Raw genomic sequence first — 20,454 nt, forward strand, 5'->3', positions numbered from 1 at the left:
AAATAGTGAAGCAATATAGAAGATTTCCGGATATATGGTCTCATTACATTGTCATATGCAGCAGTTATACACACATTGTCAATAAATGTTCTTTTCCTCTGTGGATGAAAACATTCTTAAACCAAAAACGTTCGTTACCAGCACAACTTTTATACACTCCTGGAAATTGAAATAAGAACACCGTGAATTCATTGTCCCAGGAAGGGGAAACTTTATTGACACATTCCTGGGGTCAGATACATCACATGATCACACTGACAGAACCACAGGCACATAGACACAGGCAACAGAGCATGCACAATGTCGGCACTAGTACAGTGTATATCCACCTTTCGCAGCAATGCAGGCTGCTATTCTCCCATGGAGACGATCGTAGAGATGCTGGATGTAGTCCTGTGGAACGGCTTGCCATGCCATTTCCACCTGGCGCCTCAGTTGGACCAGCGTTCGTGCTGGACGTGCAGACCGCGTGAGACATGCTCAATGGGGGACAGATCCGGAGATCTTGCTGGCCAGAGTAGTTGACTTACACCTTCTAGAGCACGTTGGGTGGCACGGGATACATGCGGACGTGCATTGTCCTGTTGGAACAGCAAGTTCCCTTGCCGGTCTAGGAATGGTAGAACGATGGGTTCGATGACGGTTTGGATGTACCGTGCACTATTCAGTGTCCCCTCGACGATCACCAGTGGTGTACGGCCAGTGTAGGAGATCGCTCCCCACACCATGATGCCAGGTGTTGGCCCTGTGTGCCTCGGTCGTATGCAGTCCTGATTGTGGCGCTCACCTGCACGGCGCCAAACACGCATACGACCATCATTGGCACCAAGGCAGAAGCGACTCTCATCGCTGAAGACGACACGTCTCCATTCGTCCCTCCATTCACGCCTGTCGCGACACCACTGGAGGCGGGCTGCACGATGTTGGGGCGTGAGCGGAAGACGGCCTAACGGTGTGCGGGACCGTAGCCCAGCTTCATGGAGACGGTTGCGAATGGTCCTCGCCGATACCCCAGGAGCAACAGTGTCCCTAATTTGCCGGGAAGTGGCGGTGCGGTCCCCTACGGCACTGCGTAGGATCCTACGGTCTTGGCGTGCATCCGTGCGTCGCTGCGGTCCGGTCCCAGGTCGACGGGCACGTGCACCTTCCGCCGACCACTGGCGACAACATCGATGTACTGTGGAGACCTCACGTCGCACGTGTTGAGCAATTCGGCGGTACGTCCACCCGGCCTCCCGCATGCCCACTATACGCCCTCGCTCAAAGTCCGTCAACTGCACATACGGTTCACGTCCACGCTGTCGCGGCATGCTACCAGTGTTAAAGACTGCGATGGAGCTCCGTATGCCACGGCAAACTGGCTGACACTGACGGCGGCGGTGCACAAATGCTGCGCAGCTAGCGCCATTCGACGGCCAACACCGCGGTTCCTGGTGTGTCCGCTGTGCCGTGCGTGTGATCATTGCTTGTACAGCCCTCTCGCAGTGTCCGGAGCAAGTATGGTGGGTCTGACACACCGGTGTCAATGTGTTCTTTTTTCCATTTCCAGGAGTGTATGTTTATTCATTTACATGTTTTTCAGCTTATCAACCTTTATGAGGTGTAGCCCTAGGCTTAAATTAAGAAATATTATTTTAGTGGCTGTTCCCAAGAATCTCTGTCTCCTGCTGTCAACTGATAACTGGAGTCTGCACCTTCCTCTAGTTCTTTATCCCAGCAGTCGGCTGGTCTGCCTCGTGGGGTTCACCTTTTCTGAATCCTTCCTCGCGCTACCTTTGTCCACCTTCCCTCGTTTCTTCGTGCAATACGTCCTGAACATTTCTCTTTTAGAGCCTTCACCCTTTTCACAACGTCCTCAACGCCTGTTATTGTTCTTACATCTTCACGTCTTTTCCGACGCTTGTTAGGGAGACTAATAGTGACCTCTCTGAGCCGTTCGTAATTTCCTTTCGAAAAATTCATTTCAAATACGAGTTTCACAGCCATATGTTAGTACGGGAAGAACACAATGTTCGAAAAGAATCTTTTTATGGTTATTGGTATATTTCATATAAAAACGTTTGCTCTTTTCCCATAAGCACTCCGACGTAGTCTGATTCGGCAGAAAATATCAGGTTTTAAGTCTTCTTTGATATCAGCTAACTTCCGAGGTAAACATACTTGTTAAAATTTTTGTGCACAGTTGTAAGATTTTATATGTCTTGCAGTTACCCACTAGCTGTATGTAGTATTGGTTTTGTACAGATTTACCTTAATGCCTACTTTTTCGCAACTCTCTGATAAATACTATCGTATTGTTGGTTATTACTATTATATCGTCTGCAAGTCTCAAGTTAGAGAGTCTTTTCTTTTCAAATAATTTTGAATGTAGCCATCTCAGGCATTGTTTTCGGGGTTGCAGGTTCACCCTTAGAACTTCACTGTACCAGTACTAGGGTTCCGTGGTTTCGCTACAGCACATAATGATGTAGTAAGTGACAGGAACACAGGGAGCATTGGTAGCACTGGTAGGGAAATAAACTTAAATGAATGTGTAATGCGGAAACTATGTCGACGACTTCTCCTTGTTTGTTTCACACGTAATTAGAACCGTACATCATCAAGTGTTAGTCCACTGTGTATTTTGCATCCTTACAGAATATAAATTGCAATTCATCAGTAATGAAAATTAGTTCACGGGGTAACGTTTGCGCTTTTATGTAACCAAAGGAATTGCTTTTGATGGAGATACGGTTTTCATGCACAAACGTAAAAAATGTATGTAATTATTGTTGTTATTTTGTACTCAATAGAATGTTCTTCATATGATCAAAGGAAGCAGTTTTCTGTTTTTATTGATAAATGTGAAGCTTGTTTTCAGATAACAGAAACATCTTTTATAGAAAATCGATGACATACTGAACCGATGTCTGATACACCTCAATTTTGTGTTTTTTTTTTTGGGGGGGGGGGGGGGAGGAACTGCGTTTTCTGGCGCTATATAATAAGCCTGAAACTTTTAATACAACATCCGTCTGTTTCATGTTACAAATCAACAATTTTCGAATAAAACGTGAACTGGTAACTGACAGTTTCAACTTTGCTATAAATACTGTTTGTTTTTAAGTAGCAGACCGGATGATAACTATGCAGAAAAAGGTGTTCCGTAGGTTATGCAGCTATTTATATGTCCTCACTCACTTTCTAGATAGTTCACTGGTTCCCGTATCTAGGTACATCTAGTAAGACACTGACTACATAGATAAACAAAGCGATCGATATCAGGTAACACCCGTTAGTTAGGCAGCACGCCTAATATGTAGGTAATGGAGGTCTTAACTGACCAAGGCTACTAGGAAAACTACCGTGTTCTACGGTTAGTTATGATAGTCTACGGTAGCCTACGGTAGTTTTACATGCCTGACTCGTCTTCCAACAGAAAATTTTCTCATGTGTTTTTCTATGCTGACAGAAAACATTGAGTTATCATACATGTTACAGAACATGTTTATGTGCTTTTGTTTCCACACCTTGTTCAGTCAGTGACTGTAAAATTGCAGTCTTTTCAAAGTCTACAAAAGCTGCGTGTAGTGGGATTTCATATTCATTGGCTTGAATAATTACTTCATCGTATGTGTGTGTGTGTGTGTGTGTGTGTGTGTGTGTGTGTGTGTGTGTGCGTGTGTGTGTGCGTGTGTGCGTGTTGAACTGTGTTTGTAACCATTGCAGAATCCAGCTCTTTCTACAGGTTGTAGGTTTTCCACAATAGCATTCATGCAATTAGTCAGTAAAATGTAATCGATAAGAGTCAGATTGTGTCTTTCACTGTAGCACGACATTATTGTAGAACTTCCATACAGTGTGTTGCAGTCTTTAGTTGTTTACATTGTATTATCCAGTGCAGGAATGTATTGTTCTGCAGTGACTGCAAAAGCGGTGCTCCGCCGGCAGCTGCTAGCGCGGGGGCAGAGAGGGTGGTAGAGTTGGCAACTGCAGCGCTTGTTGCTGGAGCCGAGTTGCAGGCCGTGCTGACGGTGTGGCGGTTGGCAGGCGGTCGGTGGCGCGGAAGCCGCGCTCGGCGGCGCTACAGATGGTGGAGGAGAAGGCGCGCGTCGTGCTGTCCAAGGCGGAGTTCTCGACGCTCGCCTACTACCAGGAGGAGTACGCCGCGCGCCAGATGACCATCGAGGCCTTCGTCGCCGTCCTGCTCGAGCTGCTCAACACACCCGAGAAGGTGAGGACTCGAGCAAAGCAGCCATCGAGCCGAAACCGAGAATTACGCCGCGGTAACATTCGCTAATCGATGGTGTTGCCCGTTCTCTGCATATTCACCCAACAATGTCACACATGCTGGATGGACAAAATGAAACTGGTCTTGAAAATATAGTGCCCAGCATAATTTAAGGGCCACTTTTCGAATCCCCGTAATTGTGTACCAATGCGGCTCATAATTTTTGAAATTTGGCTCAAAGGTGATTAAAACCTTATGTAATGGCACAAGAGCGTGGAGCCCTGGGATCTCAGTCTTGGAGCAGGCGACACTTCAAACAGCAAGAAGTCGTCACACATGAAAAAAGGCCACAGCTTAGAAGTTAATCTGTTGTCTAAGATTTGGTAACAATACCTCTTAGGCATTAATTTGCGCCACAATTTTGCCAAACGCCATTGTGGATGTGTCTCAGGATAGGAAGTTCCTCACACACGCCCCACCTTACCGACATTTCATTCTTTCTTTTGACGCCTTTATTATGGAGATCAGAACCGCGACAACCAACGCTCAAATCAAGCGGTTTTCTTACATATGACCAAGGAAAACATTTCAGAGACATCGCCCCACTAACTGATACGACAAGGCCTCAGCAGATGGCATAAGGGGCTTCAAGTTTCAATGAAACTGCCCTTTCCCTTAGGGCATCGATATCCACACATTTCGCGATCGAAAGCGATAGGTCGCAGTGCAGTGACCAACTGGACGAAGTTCATGACAACGTTAGACAGTACTGACACTCACCAGGCGATTGAACAGTACTCTGTCGACATCGTGGTGATACAGCCCTACTGAACGTGATCTGGGCCTTTTGGAATGTAGCGCGCCCACTATTTTTGCTTTGGTATACACTGCGGAACCGTTAGGGACCGTTCAAAAGCATTCAACGAAATCTGAACGTGATCAGAAACATCAAAGGGTGTTTATGTTTTTTCAGCCCTCCGTTCTCGCGCCATCCCGTGGCGTGACCACGGGGGGATGTAACATCGACACATGTGTGAATAAAACGGCTATGGGTCCCTCTAAGACGCCAAGCTCCGTAAAATCTTAGGTGCCACCTGCACACCCTTGGCACCCTCTTAAAAGTGTACCCCCACATAGACTTCGACACCCATTTGCATGAGTGTCGCTCTTCTGCCCTAGCCCCTTCGAAGTGACGTTGAACTCTGCAGCAAACTTGCTTTGGTGGCACCCAGGATGTTGCCTAACAGCGGGACGTTACACGGACCCTTTGCCGTTCTATTAACATCATCATCATCATCATCATCATCATCATTTAAGACTGATTATGCCTTTCAGCGTTCAGTCTGGAGCATAGCCCCCCTTATACAGTTCCTCCATGATCCCCTATTCAGTGCTAACATTGGTGCCTCTTCTGATGTTAAACCTATTACTTCAAAATCATTCTTAACCGAATCCAGGTACCTTCTCCTCGGTCTGCCCCGACTCCTCCTACCCTCTACTGCTGAATTCATGAGTCTCTTGGGTAACCTTGCTTCTCCCATGCGTGTAACATGACCCCACCATCTAAGCCTGTTCGCCCTGACTGCTACATCTATAGAGTTCATTCCCAGTTTTTCTTTGATTTCCTCATTGTGGACACCCTCCTGCCATTGTTCCCATCTACTAGTACCTGCAACCATCCTAGCTACTTTCATATCCGTAACCTCAACCTTGTTGATAAGGTAACCTGAATCCACCCAGCTTTCGCTCCCATACAACAAAGTTGGTCAAAAGATTGAACGGTGCACAGATAACTTAGTCTTGGTACTGACTTCCTTCTTGCAGAAGAGAGTAGATCGTAGCTGAGCGCTCACTGCATTAGCTTTGCTACACCTCGCTTCCAGTTCTTTCACTATGTTGCCATCCTGTGAGAATATGCATCCTAAGTACTTGAAACTGTCCACCTGTTCTAACTTTGTTCCTCCTATTTGGCACTCAGTCCGTTTATATTTCTTTCCCACTGACATTACTTTCGTTTTGGAGATGCTAATCTTCATACCATAGTCCTTACATTTCTGATCTAGCTCTGAAATATTACTTAGCAAACTTTCAATCGAATCTGCCATCACAACTAAGTCATCCGCATATGCAAGACTGCTTATTTTGTGTTCACATATCTTAATCTCACCCAGCCAGTCTATTGTTTTCAACATATGATACATAAATAATATGAACAACAGTGGAGACAGGTTGCAGCCTTGTCTTACCCCTGAAACTACTCTGAACCATGAACTCAATTTACCGTCAACTCTAACTGCTGCCTGAGTATCCATGTAACGACCTTTAATTGCTTGCAAAAGTTTGCCTCCTATTCCATAATCTTGTAGAACAGACAATAACTTCCTCCTAGGAACCCGGCCGTATGCCTTTTCTAGATCTATAAAGCATAGATACAATTCCCTGTTCCACTCATAACACTTCTCCATTATTTGCCGTAAGCTAAAGATCTGGTCCTGACAACCTCTAAGAGGCCTAAACCCACACTGATTTTCATCCAATTGGTCCTCAACTAATACTCGCACTTTCCTTTCAACAATACCTGAGAAGATTTTACCTACAACGCTGATTAAAGAGATACCTCTGTAGTTGTTACAATCTTTTCTGTTTCCATGTTTAAAGATTGGTGTGATTACTGCTTTTGTCCAGTCTGATGGAAGCTGTCCCGACTCCCAGGCCATTTCAATTGTCCTCTGTAGCCATTTAAGACCTGACGTTCCACTGTATTTGATGAGTTCCGACTTAATTTCATCCACCCCAGCCGCTTTATTGCACTGCAATCAATTGACCATTTTTACCACTTCCTCAAATGTGATCCTATTTCCATCATCATTCCTATCTCATTCTACCTCGAAATCTGAAACATTACTTATCGCATTTTCACCTACATTGAGCAACTCTTCAAAATATTCCCTCCATCTGCCCAAGGCATCCACAGGATTCACCAGCAGTTTTCCTGACCTGTCCAAAATACTTGTCATTTCCTTCTTACCTCCCTTTCGAAGACTGCTAATTACACTCCAGAATGGTTTTCCAGCAGCTTGACCCATAGTCTCCAACCTGTTTCCAAAGTCTTCCCACAATTTCTTCTTGGATGCTGCAATTATCTGTTTGGCTTTGTTTCTTACTTCAACATAACTTTCTCTGTCTACCTGGGGTTAACCTATTAACGCAAGTCCAAAATTTTGCACCCTTCCTGCCCCCATCCCCTATTGTCACGACACAGGAGGGTGCGAAAAAGGCGGGGTGAAACAGCATAAACAGCTTTTTCTGCTCCTAATCGCCTTAAAACTTGGTTGAATAATTGTGAACAGTCCCAAGTGCTTCCACTTTGTGTACTAGAGCAAAAATTGCACGCGCGCTTCAGTCCAGAAGGGTCGTATCACGTTCAGTGGGGTTGCAGTACCATGATGTCTTTATAGAAGGGTTGAATCGTCCGGGAGTTGGCAGCAGTGTCGAACGTGTCAAGAACATAGTGCTGTTGTTTTCGACTGCAAAGTATGAGGGAATCAAAGGCCCTAGGAAAGGGCTTGTTACAGTGATGCCCTTTATTCCACCTAATGAGCCCTTCTCGTATTGGTTAACCCATAAGAAAACGGCATGATTTAAACGCTGGGTTTCGCGGTTCTGACCGCCATAGCAGAGCCGTCAAAAGAAGGGGTGAAATGTGGCTAAGAGGAGGTGTGACGCCCTGTCCATTATGTGCAACGTCCACGATGGTGCTTGTCAGAACTGAGATGAAATTTTGTGCCAATGTGACGTCACTAACCCAAATTACACCCTATATGACATTCTGAGCTCTGCCCTTTTCTACGCGCGTATCGACACTTGTTGCTTGAAGCATTGCACAGCCAGAGGGTGAGGTCACAAGACGTCGTCCATTTTGACCATTACAGAGAAATACTGTAGACAGCTTTGAGCCAAATTTCAAACTTTTGCGTCTCAATGCGCGACAATAACGGGCTTTTGAAAAAGTGAATATATAATTATGTTGTGCAGTGTATTTCAGGCAATCTAACTTACATCACCCATACCTGCGGCAGATTATTAAGTTGCATTGCCTGTCTTAAGATATACGAAATGTTTGGAACCTGTATTTGTCAACGATGGATCACATGGTAGGGATCTTGGTTGTATAAGTCTGCATTTCGGTTGTACAAGGAACTTTCCAGCAGGAAAATCTCCTCATATCAAGAGTATATGAGTGGATGGTGAGGGGGGGGGGGGGGGGAGAAGGAAAAGGCATGTGCAAAATACACTCCTGGAAATTGAAATAAGAACACCGTGAATTCGTTGTCCCAGGAAGGGGAAACTTTATTGACACATTCCTGGGGTCAGATACATCACATGATCACACTGACAGAACCACAGGCACATAGACACAGGCAACAGAGCATGCACAATGTCGCCACTAGTACAGTGTATATCCACCTTTCGCAGCAATGCAGGCTGCTATTCTCCCATGGAGACGATCGCAGAGATGCTGGATGTAGTCCTGTGGAACGGCTTGCCATGCCATTTCCACCTGGCGCCTCAGTTGGACCAGCGTTCGTGCTGGACGTGCAGACCGCGTGAGACGACGCTTCATCCAGTCCCAAACATGCTCAATGGGGGACAGATCCGGAGATGTTGCTGGCCAGGGTAGTTGACTTACACCTTCTAGAGCACGTTGGGTGGCACGGGATACATGCGGACGTGCATTGTCCTGTTGGAACAGCAAGTCCCCTTGCCGGTCTAGGAATGGTAGAACGATGGGTTCGATGACGGTTTGGATGTACCGTGCACTATTCAGTGTCCCCTCGACGATCACCAGTGGTGTACGGCCAGTGTAGGAGATCGCTCCCCACACCATGATGCCGGGTGTTGGCCCTGTGTGCCTCGGTCGTATGCAGTCCTGATTGTGGCACTCACCTGCACGGCGCCAAACACGCATACGACCATCATTGGCACCAAGGCAGAAGTGACTCTCATCGCTGAAGATGACACGTCTCCATTCGTCCCTCCATTCACGCCTGTCGCGACACCACTGGAGGCGGGCTGCACGATGTTGGGGCGTAAGCGGAAGACGGCCTAACGGTGTGCGGGACCGTAGCCCAGCTTCATGGAGACGGTTGCGAATGGTCCTCGCCGATACCCCAGGAGCAACAGTGTCCCTAATTTGCTGGGAAGTGGCGGTGCGGTCCCCTACGGCACTGCGTAGGATCCTACGGTCTTGGCGTGCATCCGTGCGTCGCTGCGGTCCGGTCCCAGGTCGACGGGCACGTGCACCTTCCGCCGACCACTGGCGACAACATCGATGTACTGTGGAGACCTCACGCCCCACGTGTTGAGCAATTCGGCGGTACGTCCACCCGGCCTCCCGCATGCCCACTATATGCCCTCGCTCAAAGTCCGTCAACTGCACATACGGTTCACGTCCACGGTGTCGCGGCATGCTACCAGTGTTAAAGACTGCGATGGAGCTCCGTATGCCACGGCAAACTGGCTGACACTGACGGCGGCGGTGCACAAATGCTGCGCAGCTAGCGCCATTCGACGGCCAACACCGCGGTTCCTGGTGTGTCCGCTGTGCCGTGCGTGTGATCATTGCTTGTACAGCCCTCTCGCAGTGTCCGGAGCAAGTATGGTGGGTCTGACACACCGGTGTCAATGTGTTCTTTTTTCCATTTCCAGGAGTGTAGTCTGAGAGCATCACACCGTGGCAGTCCGAAAAAACACTCGATATTACCTAGCTCTACAGTAGCTAGGTGTTCGGCTTTTTCGGCGATGGTGAATCCACTCGTTTCCTCTGCTTGATTTGCTCCTTTGCTTCTGGGACATAGTGATACACCCAGCAACTGTCAGTGATGGTTAGGTGCCTACAGGAGTCATCTCGGTTGGCCTGACATTACTGCAACGTTTCCTCTGTTGCCTCAATTCGGTGCACCTCTTGAGTGTGGCTGAGCAGTCATGGAATCCAGCGGGCGGTGACATGTCAGGTTCAAAATGTCTTGCAAAATGTTGAAAGCTGATCCGTGATTGGTTTGCACTTTTTAACACTATAGTGTGGATTGTGATACGCCGGTGTGCCAGCTCGAGGAATTCTATCGCAATTCCCTGTGTTTTATCATGGGATTCTCTGCCGATTCCTTCTTCGTCATTCAGACTTGTGTGGTCACACTGGAACACCCTACTGGTGGTGATGTGCGAAACGCTGCTTCATGAAAAACATCAGTATTGTAGTACGCAGTTTACGAAGGTAAATTAAACTCAAAATTGCAATTAATGTATTCAAGAACCACAAGAGGAGGAACCATCCAGAAAAAAGACTGGTAGGCATGGGAAGATACATTACATCATAAATAAGAATGAGATTCCTAAATTAGACACTGGATTGTAATGTACATGCAGAGGTATACAGGGTGTTACAAAAATGTACGGCCAAACTTTCAGGAAACATTCCTCACACACAAATAAAGAAAAGATGTTATGTGGACATGTGTCCGGAAATGCTTAATTTCCATGTTAGGGATCATTTTAGTTTAGTCAATATGTACTGTACTTCCTCGATTCACCGCCAGTTGGCCCAATTGAAGGAAGGTAACGTTGACTTCGGTGCTTGTGTTGACATGCGACTCATTGCTCTACAGTACTAGCATCAAACACATCAGTACGTAGCTTCAACAGGTTAGTGTTCATCACGAACGTGGTTTTGCAGTCAGTGCAATGTTTACAAATGTGGAGTTGGCAGATGCCCATTTGATGTATGGATTAGCACGGGACAATAGCCGTGGCGCGGTACGTTTGTATCGAGACAGATTTCCAGAACGAAGGTGTCCCGACAGGAAGACGATCGAAGCAATTGATCGGCGTCTTAGGGAGCACGGAACATTTCAGCCTATGACTCGCGACTGGGGAAGACCTAGAACGACGAGGACACCGGCAATGGACGAAGCAATTCTTCGTGCAGTTGACGATAACCCTAATGTCAGCGGCAGAGAAGTTGCTGCTGTTCAAGGTAACGTTGACCACGTCACTGAATGGAGAGTGCTACGGGAGAACCAGTTGTTTCCGTACCAAGTACAGCGTGTGCAGGCACTATCAGCAGCTGATTGGCCTCCACGGGTACACTTCTGCGAATGGTTCATCCAACAATGGTACGTTCTGTTGCTGTGTGTTTCCATTCCATAATTAATGTGATTTGAAGAGAAGTAATAAAATGAGCTCTAACATGGAAAGTAAGCGTTTCCGGACACATGTCCACATAACATATTTTCTTTCTTTGTGTGTGAGGAATGTTTCCTGAAAGTTTGGCCGTACCTTTTTGTAACATCCTGTATATAGACTCACATCAGAATGAGATAATGATGAACAGTAGAATAAAGTTTAAAAGAATCTTCAGAAAGTGTCAGTATGTAAACAAATGAGGTACTGAAGTACTGGGGAACGATGATATGATTTTCAATTCCCTGAACTCTGTGTAATGCGATACCACAGCAGAAAGTTCAGTTGAAGAGGAACATTTCTAGCAAAATCAGTGACACATGTTAGACAAAGGTAGGTGGAAGGAAGGTAACTTTGAAGAAACCGTGGGTAACAGAAGAAACACTTCAATGGATCTACGAGAGGAGGAATCACAAAAGTGCTCAGGAAAAAACAGATGTACAGCAATGTAAGTCATTTGGGAATAAAATGAATGGAAAGTGCAGGAAAGCTAAGCGAGATGTGTTCAGAAAAAGACAATGTATACATCTTCATCCTTCACTACACAGACCTCTTCCAAATATTACAGAAGTTCGGATCGTGCAGGGAATGTCGCACAACACGGTGTACGTTCTTTCTATCTGCACCCTTCGTTTCTCGTAAAAGAGATACACTCAAAACCATCTTGTTGTGACATTGGTGGTGAGGGGGGGAGGAGGGGGGGGGAGGCAGGGGCGTAAAATACCTGCGTGGTGGCAGCTCCATGACAAAGCAGGGATCACATTATTGGTGCCTGGAGGTAAACGCCCCACGCATGGCAAGAAATATGTGCCTGTCGTGGCTGCAGGCAAATAGTTACCCAGCCAGGTAGCCTCGCTGTGCCTTGGTGACACCAACAGGGAGAGCACCCATTTGTAGTGTGTGGCACCAAGGCGGATGACTCACAAATGAATCAGCTCAACGTTTCTATTGCTGGTGGCTGCACAGTAGTCTCTTCTGAAGGAAAGGATTATTACATTGCAGAGAGGTATGACCCCTCAGTGTTTCCTTCCCTGGCTACGCTGTGAGAGGAAATTATGGCTAAGAGACAAGAAGACACATACTCTTGTTTTTCACAAAGCTTACTTTGCACTAGGACCAACAGGGATTCCTTTTTAGCTAAAAAGCCACGACTCTTCGTCAAACTGCTTGAGGACACGTTTTGTGGAACTAACAGCGATTTAGAAAATGAAAAATGGTTCAATTCTGATTAAAATGCGTCGTGTGCAAATTCACAGGCGCTGCTTGCCTTTGATAAGCTGTTTGATTTTCCTGTAACTGTCACCCCCCCTCCCCCTTGACATCCTCCAACGCGACTTCCTTTTACAGACCGTTATATTGCATGCTAGTTCGGAGCAGCAGAATGTGTATTTTGTCCATCGTGTACAGCAGGGACCAACGAAATATTTGGTTAAAACTGGGGCCTTCACGTTGGCCTTTGAAAGTGAATCATTGCCTGAAAATGTCAAGCTGATGCTGTTCTGGTGCGATGTGTCGTCCTATGTTCCCTGTCCCATGCAATGCTTCAAATGTATGTGACTGAATCGGTTTCATCGCGTTGCAACACTGTCTGTAGGGATTGTGGACGCCATTTGCACACAAATGCTTCTTGTGCCCCTGCCCCATCTGAATCAACTGCGGGAAGCACCAGTCCCTGTTATCACCTGACTGCGCTGTCTTCCAAACAGAAAAGAATATCCAAGAAGACCGTCTCACATACCAGAAGATCAAGAACAAATATGATTTTTTTTTTTTGCATTTTGGACGTAGGACGATGTTTGCTACGGCGACAATGACGTCAACTTCCCTAGCAACAGTACCCTCATCCTCAGAGCCTTCCACATTGGGCCCTCAGGGCTCATCAACTCCACCTGCTCATCTGGTTGCTGGGAGCCCTCCTGCTGTTTCCTCCACACCCAGTTTGGGAATATTGACTCCCCACTCACTGGAGACATCAATCCTGAACACCTAGCTGAAAAAGCAACACACTCCTCTAGCACCTCTCACCAAGCAGAAGTCCCTCAGGATCCTCTCCTCCTAGGATTGTGCTGAGTTGCTTCAGGATATCGGGCAGCGGCTAGAGAGGCCACAGGTTTCTGGTCATAGGGGTTCACATTCTCCGTGTACCTCGGGAACTGGGGCAAACAAGCCCTCACAAAGATCGAAGTCATCCAAGGAGAAGAAATACAAAAAGAACTTCAAGACAAACGAGGTTCTGGTAGTCCCCACGCCATTGGAACCCACATACTGGAACTCTGTTTCTGGTGACCCCCGTGGCGCTGGATTCTCCATACAACCTGCCTCAGAACTGGTGTGTATTGATGCTGTATCCTTGCAACCAGTTGCAGTAGGCGACCTTGGGGCTTGACGTGCCTTCTTGGTCCCTTCATGCCCCCACAGGATACTGACAGCACGTTCCTCCAGTGGAACTGCAGCGGTTTTTTCGCTACCTGATTGAGCTACGATGTTTGTTACGCATTTTCGCTGCTTTCTACTTTACTCCCCAGGAAATTTGGTTCCCAATGCTGCGAACCCATACCCTCCATTTTAAGAATCGAACTGATTATAATTTCAGATGGAATTTGTATGCACATTCTGGACTCTGTCTGCTGCAAACACATCCCACTCAATTCAACATTTGAGGCTGCAGCTGTTTGTGTTTATTTTACCATTGTTATGTCCTACCTGATGGTGAACTGTTTCCTCATTTTGGGTGACTACAATGCCTACAACCCTTTGTGGGGTGCAGCTATGACCACTGGCCATTATAAAGCTGTAGAAACTTTCCTCGCAAAGCCTGATCTTTGCTTCTTGAATACTGGAGTTCCCACACCCTTCAGTATAGTGTATAGATTTTATTCGGCAATTGTTCTTTCCAGTTGCAGCCCTGCTATTCCCCTCTCCATCCATTGGAGAGTGTGATAACATGTGTGACTGTGACCATTTTCCGATTGTCCAATGTAGATTAGTGTGATGTTCTGTCGGACATGTTCAACAGAACAACACACCTATCTATTCGATTGTACTCTATAGGTTTGCTACTTTCAGCTAACGAGGTGAAAGCAGACTGCCAAAAGAAAGTTGTTACAAACTCCGAAAAGTACTTTTACAAGTCAAGAAAATGTTCTCCAATATAACAATTTCACACACAAACAATTTAAAAAATTTGTCATAAGTGGGGATTGAATGCTGGACACTTGGTATGACAACCATATGCTCTACCAACTCACTCACGAAAATCTACGAAAACAATGACACAGACAGTTCTGGTGTTACAATTACGGTTTACATGTTCTGCTAAACGACTGCACATAGGACGAACTAAATCGGTGTTTAGGTTGATGCTCTACAAACATACCATGTTTGGTGCCGATCTGAATGCCTGACATCTGGAGGTTTGGGTGTCAGAATCACCTTCAGCACTAAAGATACTGGATCCAAGACACCATCATGTGGTCAAATTTGCAACATGTGCCTTGGTACCAGCGCTGTGAACAGCCTCCTCTCTGAGGCTGGTGTGTCTCCACTACAGCCCAGGCATGAACAACTGCTATTCTGTGTGATATGCATTTGCTTCTCCCCTGAGCAAACAAAACTACCGTGTTTTCTTCCCTGATAGGGAGATCCACCTCCTATAGCATCGGCCTCAGACTAGAGTGACGATGGGAGTTTCCAAACAGCGTCTCTGCTCTGAACTCATTTGGACCAAAAAGCTCTGTCCACCCTATGTTTTTTTGCTGTCTGTTCCTGGACATACTTGATGCATTACCAGGTTTGGAAGTGATCTACACTGATGGCTGTACTTTCGACAGACGAACTGTTTTTGCCTACACACATGCAAGGTTCAGTGAATTACTCTCACTGCTGCACACTTGCAATGTCTTCACTGCCAAATTAGTGGCCATCGGTTGAGCACACAGTCACGTTCGTCCCTGCGCCAGGGAAATATTCTTGATCATTAGTAGTCTTCAGTCTGTCGACCAGTGATACCCTCGATTCAAATTGGTTGTGACTATACAGAATCTCCTTTCTGACATCCATCAAGCTGGATGGCTGTTCCTCTTTGTCTGGACCCCAGTTCACTTTGGGGCTCCAGGGCTCAACATGCTGACCATTTGATCAATTTTTCTATCAGGATGCTGACTTTTGAGATGGGTGTGCTGAACAAGGGTCAGTTTTTAGGTCAGCAGTTGTTGGAAATTTGGAACTTGGATTTGTGTGCCCTGGTTGCTCTGAACAAACGGCCCCCTTTAAAGAGGACCACAACCATGCGACAGTCTTCCTTTCCTGCTTCTCACAGGGAATCAACTGTTGTCTGTCGGCTTCATATTGGCCACACTTGGCGGATCCACGGTCACATCCTACAATATGAAAATCCACTCCACTGTCGGTGTGGTATCACTCTGACAGTGACCCACATCCAACTGGACTGCCCGAATTTGGTCACCTTATGACGAAACCTTAAATGTGCTGATACTCCAGTTCTTGTGCTAGTGGATGATATAGCAGCTAATCTGATTTTACGTTTTACTCAAGGTGGTTTCTCCTTATGTCTACGAGTTAGGGCACATTGGTCTCATTAGCCATTCGAGAGATTGGAGGGCTGCACCGGCGCCTGGTGCAACCAAAGGGACCACGGCTGCCCTTGCTCAGTGCTCTGCCTGACTCCTGCTCTTCTCGCCTTTTTAATTCTTCTGATTCATTTACAGATGTTGTAAGTTTAGTGTCTCGTCATCGTTGTTATCTTTCACGAGATTTTATCGATTTGTTACTGTTGCTAATTTTCTTTTCGTAACGGAGGGTGAAGAAATACAAGTCAGATATAGAAGATGCGTCTCCCATTGCACAACATGCCCCGGGAGCCTCCAGCTGCTTTCAGGGCGCAGCAACTGACCCGCCTTCACCCTATTGCTAGTCTCTCACTTCTACGTCCTTATATTTCGGTTTTATGAGTCTCATTTACTGTCGGGTTCATCAGAGTTTGTCTACTGTTTCTTTCCTTCCCAGCGTGATACATATAGGGTGAGAGGCTGATGAGCTTTCAAATTGTTCCCCAACGATCCGATCCAGTACGACCATCGACCTGGTGTAACCATGATGCGTGATGCGGACCAGTCCAAAAAGATTCGAGATTGGATTAATAAAAGGTAGAGAAATGTAAATGCTTTAGAATTCCTACATAGATTTCACCCACATGAGCACAGCGCACAGAACGTTCATAGAACCAGTGAGACTGTCAGAACGGTCGTTATTTTTAAAGTCGTTCAACTTACGCGTCACATTACACTGGATGTCGATTATGTCGTCAAAGCGTTGACCTTTCATGTGAACTTCTGCACCTTGTCGTTTTGTGGCAAGTTCGTATTGATAATAACAAGTTTCGTCACCCGAGATGATTTTTTTCAGAAAAGAACTGTCCGTATTTTGCATTTCAACCTAGTCGCAGCAGGCGTCCCCGTATCATTTTTAGTCGGAAGTCAATATGCGGGGAACAAACTCTGCACACAACTTACACTTCTTCAAAACATTCTGGAGAGTGTCTCGAACACTTGATTTGGAGACGTGGTCGCATTGCTATTTGTGACACAACCATGTTGACACATTATGATGACTGACTATTCGAACGCACGTCTATTGTTTACAGCTGTTAAAATGGCTCTAAGCACTATGGGACTTAACATCTGTGGTCATCAGTCCCCTAGAACTTAGAACTACTTAAACCTAACTAACCTAAGGACATCACACAACACCCAGCCATCACGAGGCAGAGAAAATCCCTGACCCCGCCGGGAATCGAACCCGGGAACCCGGGCGTGGGAAGCGAGAACGCTACCGCACGACCACGAGATGCGGGCTTACAGCTGTTAGTTCACACTGCGACCGTAGTTACTGGTCTGACGTCGCTTGTATGCCAGGTACAAAATCGGTCTCAGGACTTTCTGGACGGGTTGTGTAGGTCATCCGCTGCGGAACCCGATGTTCGAGAATTTGCACCGAACAGTGTGATCCGAAACACTTGTACCCTAACCAGCAATACACTCTGCCATCGCCGATTCGTTTACAGAGCGGGGCATCCTCTGACGTCTACACTCTGTGATGAGGCGTGGACATCCAATACCTTGTCGCCTACTGGTAATTTTACCGTCCATCAACCATTTTCCACAGATGCTCGCGTGCAGTAACACACGAACAGCAGACCAACTTTGCCATTTGCGAGATGCTCGTTGTAGAGCGCCGTGTCATAACAATCCTGCTACACTTTGCAAAAGGATGCTTATACATGCTGGTTTCTCCATTTGCGGTAGAACGATTCCCCGTCAGTGTCTGTTCCGCTTATATAGGGTGAGTTTTTTATCTTGAGACAACGAAATATCTCAAAAACTACACATCAAACAGAAAAATGGAAAAATATGTGTTCAATATCTTTAAAAATGCTATCCGCCGGTACCAATGGTGAGCCCCACGCTCTACCCCCTGGAGATGGGGCGGTGGGCAAATTTGAAATCTTAAATAGGAACATCCAGTTTTCATTGTAGAATCGTACTGTGTGAGAAAAAGTACATAACTTTTGTATGTATCCCTTTCGTCATTGCGCGATAGATGCCGCTGTACTCGACAAGTAACGTAAATGAGTTCTAGAAAGGTATTATCTTGGGAAAATGCACTGGATCAAAAATAAGAAAACCAGACGTGTTCAGTAACTGTGAAGCTCACCTCTCACCATCGAGGTGCTTGTTTGTAAGAATTATTTCGCAATAAGTGCTGAAAAATGCCGCTACTCACTTCGATGCCCTCATTTGTCCGCACATGTAATGATTTGAAAGAACTAAGAAGTGTTTTCGATGTAACCTCCAGACATGCACTGGTGATACGCTGACACACGTTATCTATCGTTGTTGTCACCTCTTTATAAACTTGACCCATCAAGTAACCCTTCAAACCATAGTCAGGCAAAGAAAGAGACGGCGATCTTGCAGGCCAAGACACTGGACTGTCCCTTGCGATCCATCGGTGATTATACATGCGACCTAATACATCCGGTACTACTACAGAATAATGCGGCCCACGTCCTCCCCTGGTAGCTAAATGGTCAGCGCGACTGAATGTCATTCCTAACGGCCCGGGTTCGATTCCCGGCTGGGCCAGAGATTTTCTCCGCTCAGGGACTGGGTGTCGTGTTGTCCTTATCATCATCATTTCATCCCCATCGACACGCAAGTCGCTGAAGTGGCGTCAACTCGAAAGACTTGCACCAGCGAACGGTCTACCCGACGGGAGGCCCTAGCCACACAACATTTCTATGTGGCACACAACCACTATGTTGAAACCACTTTGTTTCCCGTAAGTTCTCGGGAAGATCTGCGAGCAATAGGGAGGATCGTCATCCAAAAATTTTTGAGCACTTACTGTGAACAGCAAACGAGCATCTCCGAAGATGAGAGATGAGAGGACACACCTCGAACAAGAATCTCGTTGATGAGAGGTGAAAGTACATACCTGTCAGACTTTTTTCTCAATTGCTAAACACGTCTGGTTTTCTTTTTAGCCGGCCGGGGCTGGCCGAGCGGTTCTAGGTGCTACAGTCTGGAACCGCGCGACCGCTACGGTCGTAGGTTCGAATCCTGCCTCGGGCATGGATGTGCGTGATGTCCTTAGGTTAGTTAGGTTTCTGGTGCCCTCAGAAGTTAAGTCCCATAGTGCTCAGAGCCATTTTTTTTCTTTTTATGATCCTATGCATTTTTCTCGTGGTAATACCGGTTTGGGACTGAGTTGCGTTATTTGTCGATTACAGCGCCATCTACGGCACAACAATGAAATTGATACACAAGAAGTTGTTTTTTTTCTTTATTGTATTTCAATTCCCCATCAGGGCGGGCTGGCAGCAGCTTATGAGCTGCTCTTCAGCCAAAAGACATAGAACAAACAATAGAAGACATTTAAAAAGAACAAAGGAGAGAATATGGTGAACATAGATATAAAAAAGGGGGATCATCATGGAAGGCAATAGACAAAAAACGGGGTGACCATAAATGGAGATAAAAAAACTGTTAAAAATGTTTAAAAGTAGCACACACAATAAGCCACACACTGCGACAATTAAAAGAACACAAGGCACAGTATGACCGGAGCATGAAAGGTATCGACAGATGGTGTAGCACATAACAAACACTGATGGCGAACCTGAAGGCAGTACACAATTAAAATCACACCTCTTGACGCACAGGAGAAACAGCACTAAACCCAACACTGATGTGGCACACTGACGATGATCAAGACAGAGGATCTGCCAGGCGCAAGGAGAGGAGGGAAACTGGAAGAAGGGAGGGAGGGGAAGAGATGGGGGAGATGAGCGGGGGGCGCGCTGAAGAGGGCCAGGTAGGGAGGGACGTGGGAAGGAAAGAGGCAAGTATGGGGTGCAGGGTCTCAAGGGGAGGGGGGGGAAGGAGGAAAATCCGCTCTGGGAGAAGGAGGGAATAGGAAAAAAGGGAGCCTGGGGAGGGGGGGGGAACAAGGCCAGGTTATAGTTGGAAGGAAGGGTAGATGTCACGGCCAAGTTCGTCATCCGGGAGGGGGAGGCGTTGGAAATTGCCCTGATGAAGGAGATGGAGGGTGTGGAGGTGGAGAGAGGGAGGGATACAGCGATAGAGGCGTGGCAACGGGCGTGGGGTGGAGAGGAAGGAGGAAACCAGAGGGTGGGGGGGATAAAGCCTACGGACAATGTAAAGGATGCGGAGATGTTGGAGGAATAGGAGGAGGTGGGGGAAGGGGATCAGTTCATACAGGAGCCGTGTGGGGGAAGGAAGGCGGATACGGAAGGCAAGGCGAAGCGCATGGCGTTCAAGGATGTGGAGGGCCCACAAGAAGTTTCATATTTTCCCCGTTAAATGTGATTGTACAATGAAAATGGGATGTTTCTGTTTAAAATTTCGAAGTTGGCCCCCGTTCTACTACCCTGTGATGGGGCAGGGGATCAACGTCGATACCGC

At 46.7% G+C, this 20,454-nt stretch overlaps 1 protein-coding gene across 1 annotated transcript in view; it reads left to right on the forward strand.

The window, feature by feature from the left end:
- The window catches only part of LOC126088164 (whirlin-like), a 189,310-nt gene that overhangs the window by 6,725 nt on the left and 162,131 nt on the right, over window positions 1-20,454 (forward strand). The window contains exon 2 of the mRNA XM_049906287.1: window positions 4,030-4,213. Within this exon, the coding sequence (XP_049762244.1) occupies window positions 4,030-4,213 (184 nt within the window). The remainder of the gene's footprint in view (window positions 1-4,029; window positions 4,214-20,454) is intronic.

The sequence above is a fragment of the Schistocerca cancellata genome, chromosome 6 (assembly GCF_023864275.1).
Source record: "Schistocerca cancellata isolate TAMUIC-IGC-003103 chromosome 6, iqSchCanc2.1, whole genome shotgun sequence".
In the NCBI taxonomy this organism is placed as follows: Eukaryota; Metazoa; Arthropoda; class Insecta; order Orthoptera; family Acrididae; genus Schistocerca; species Schistocerca cancellata.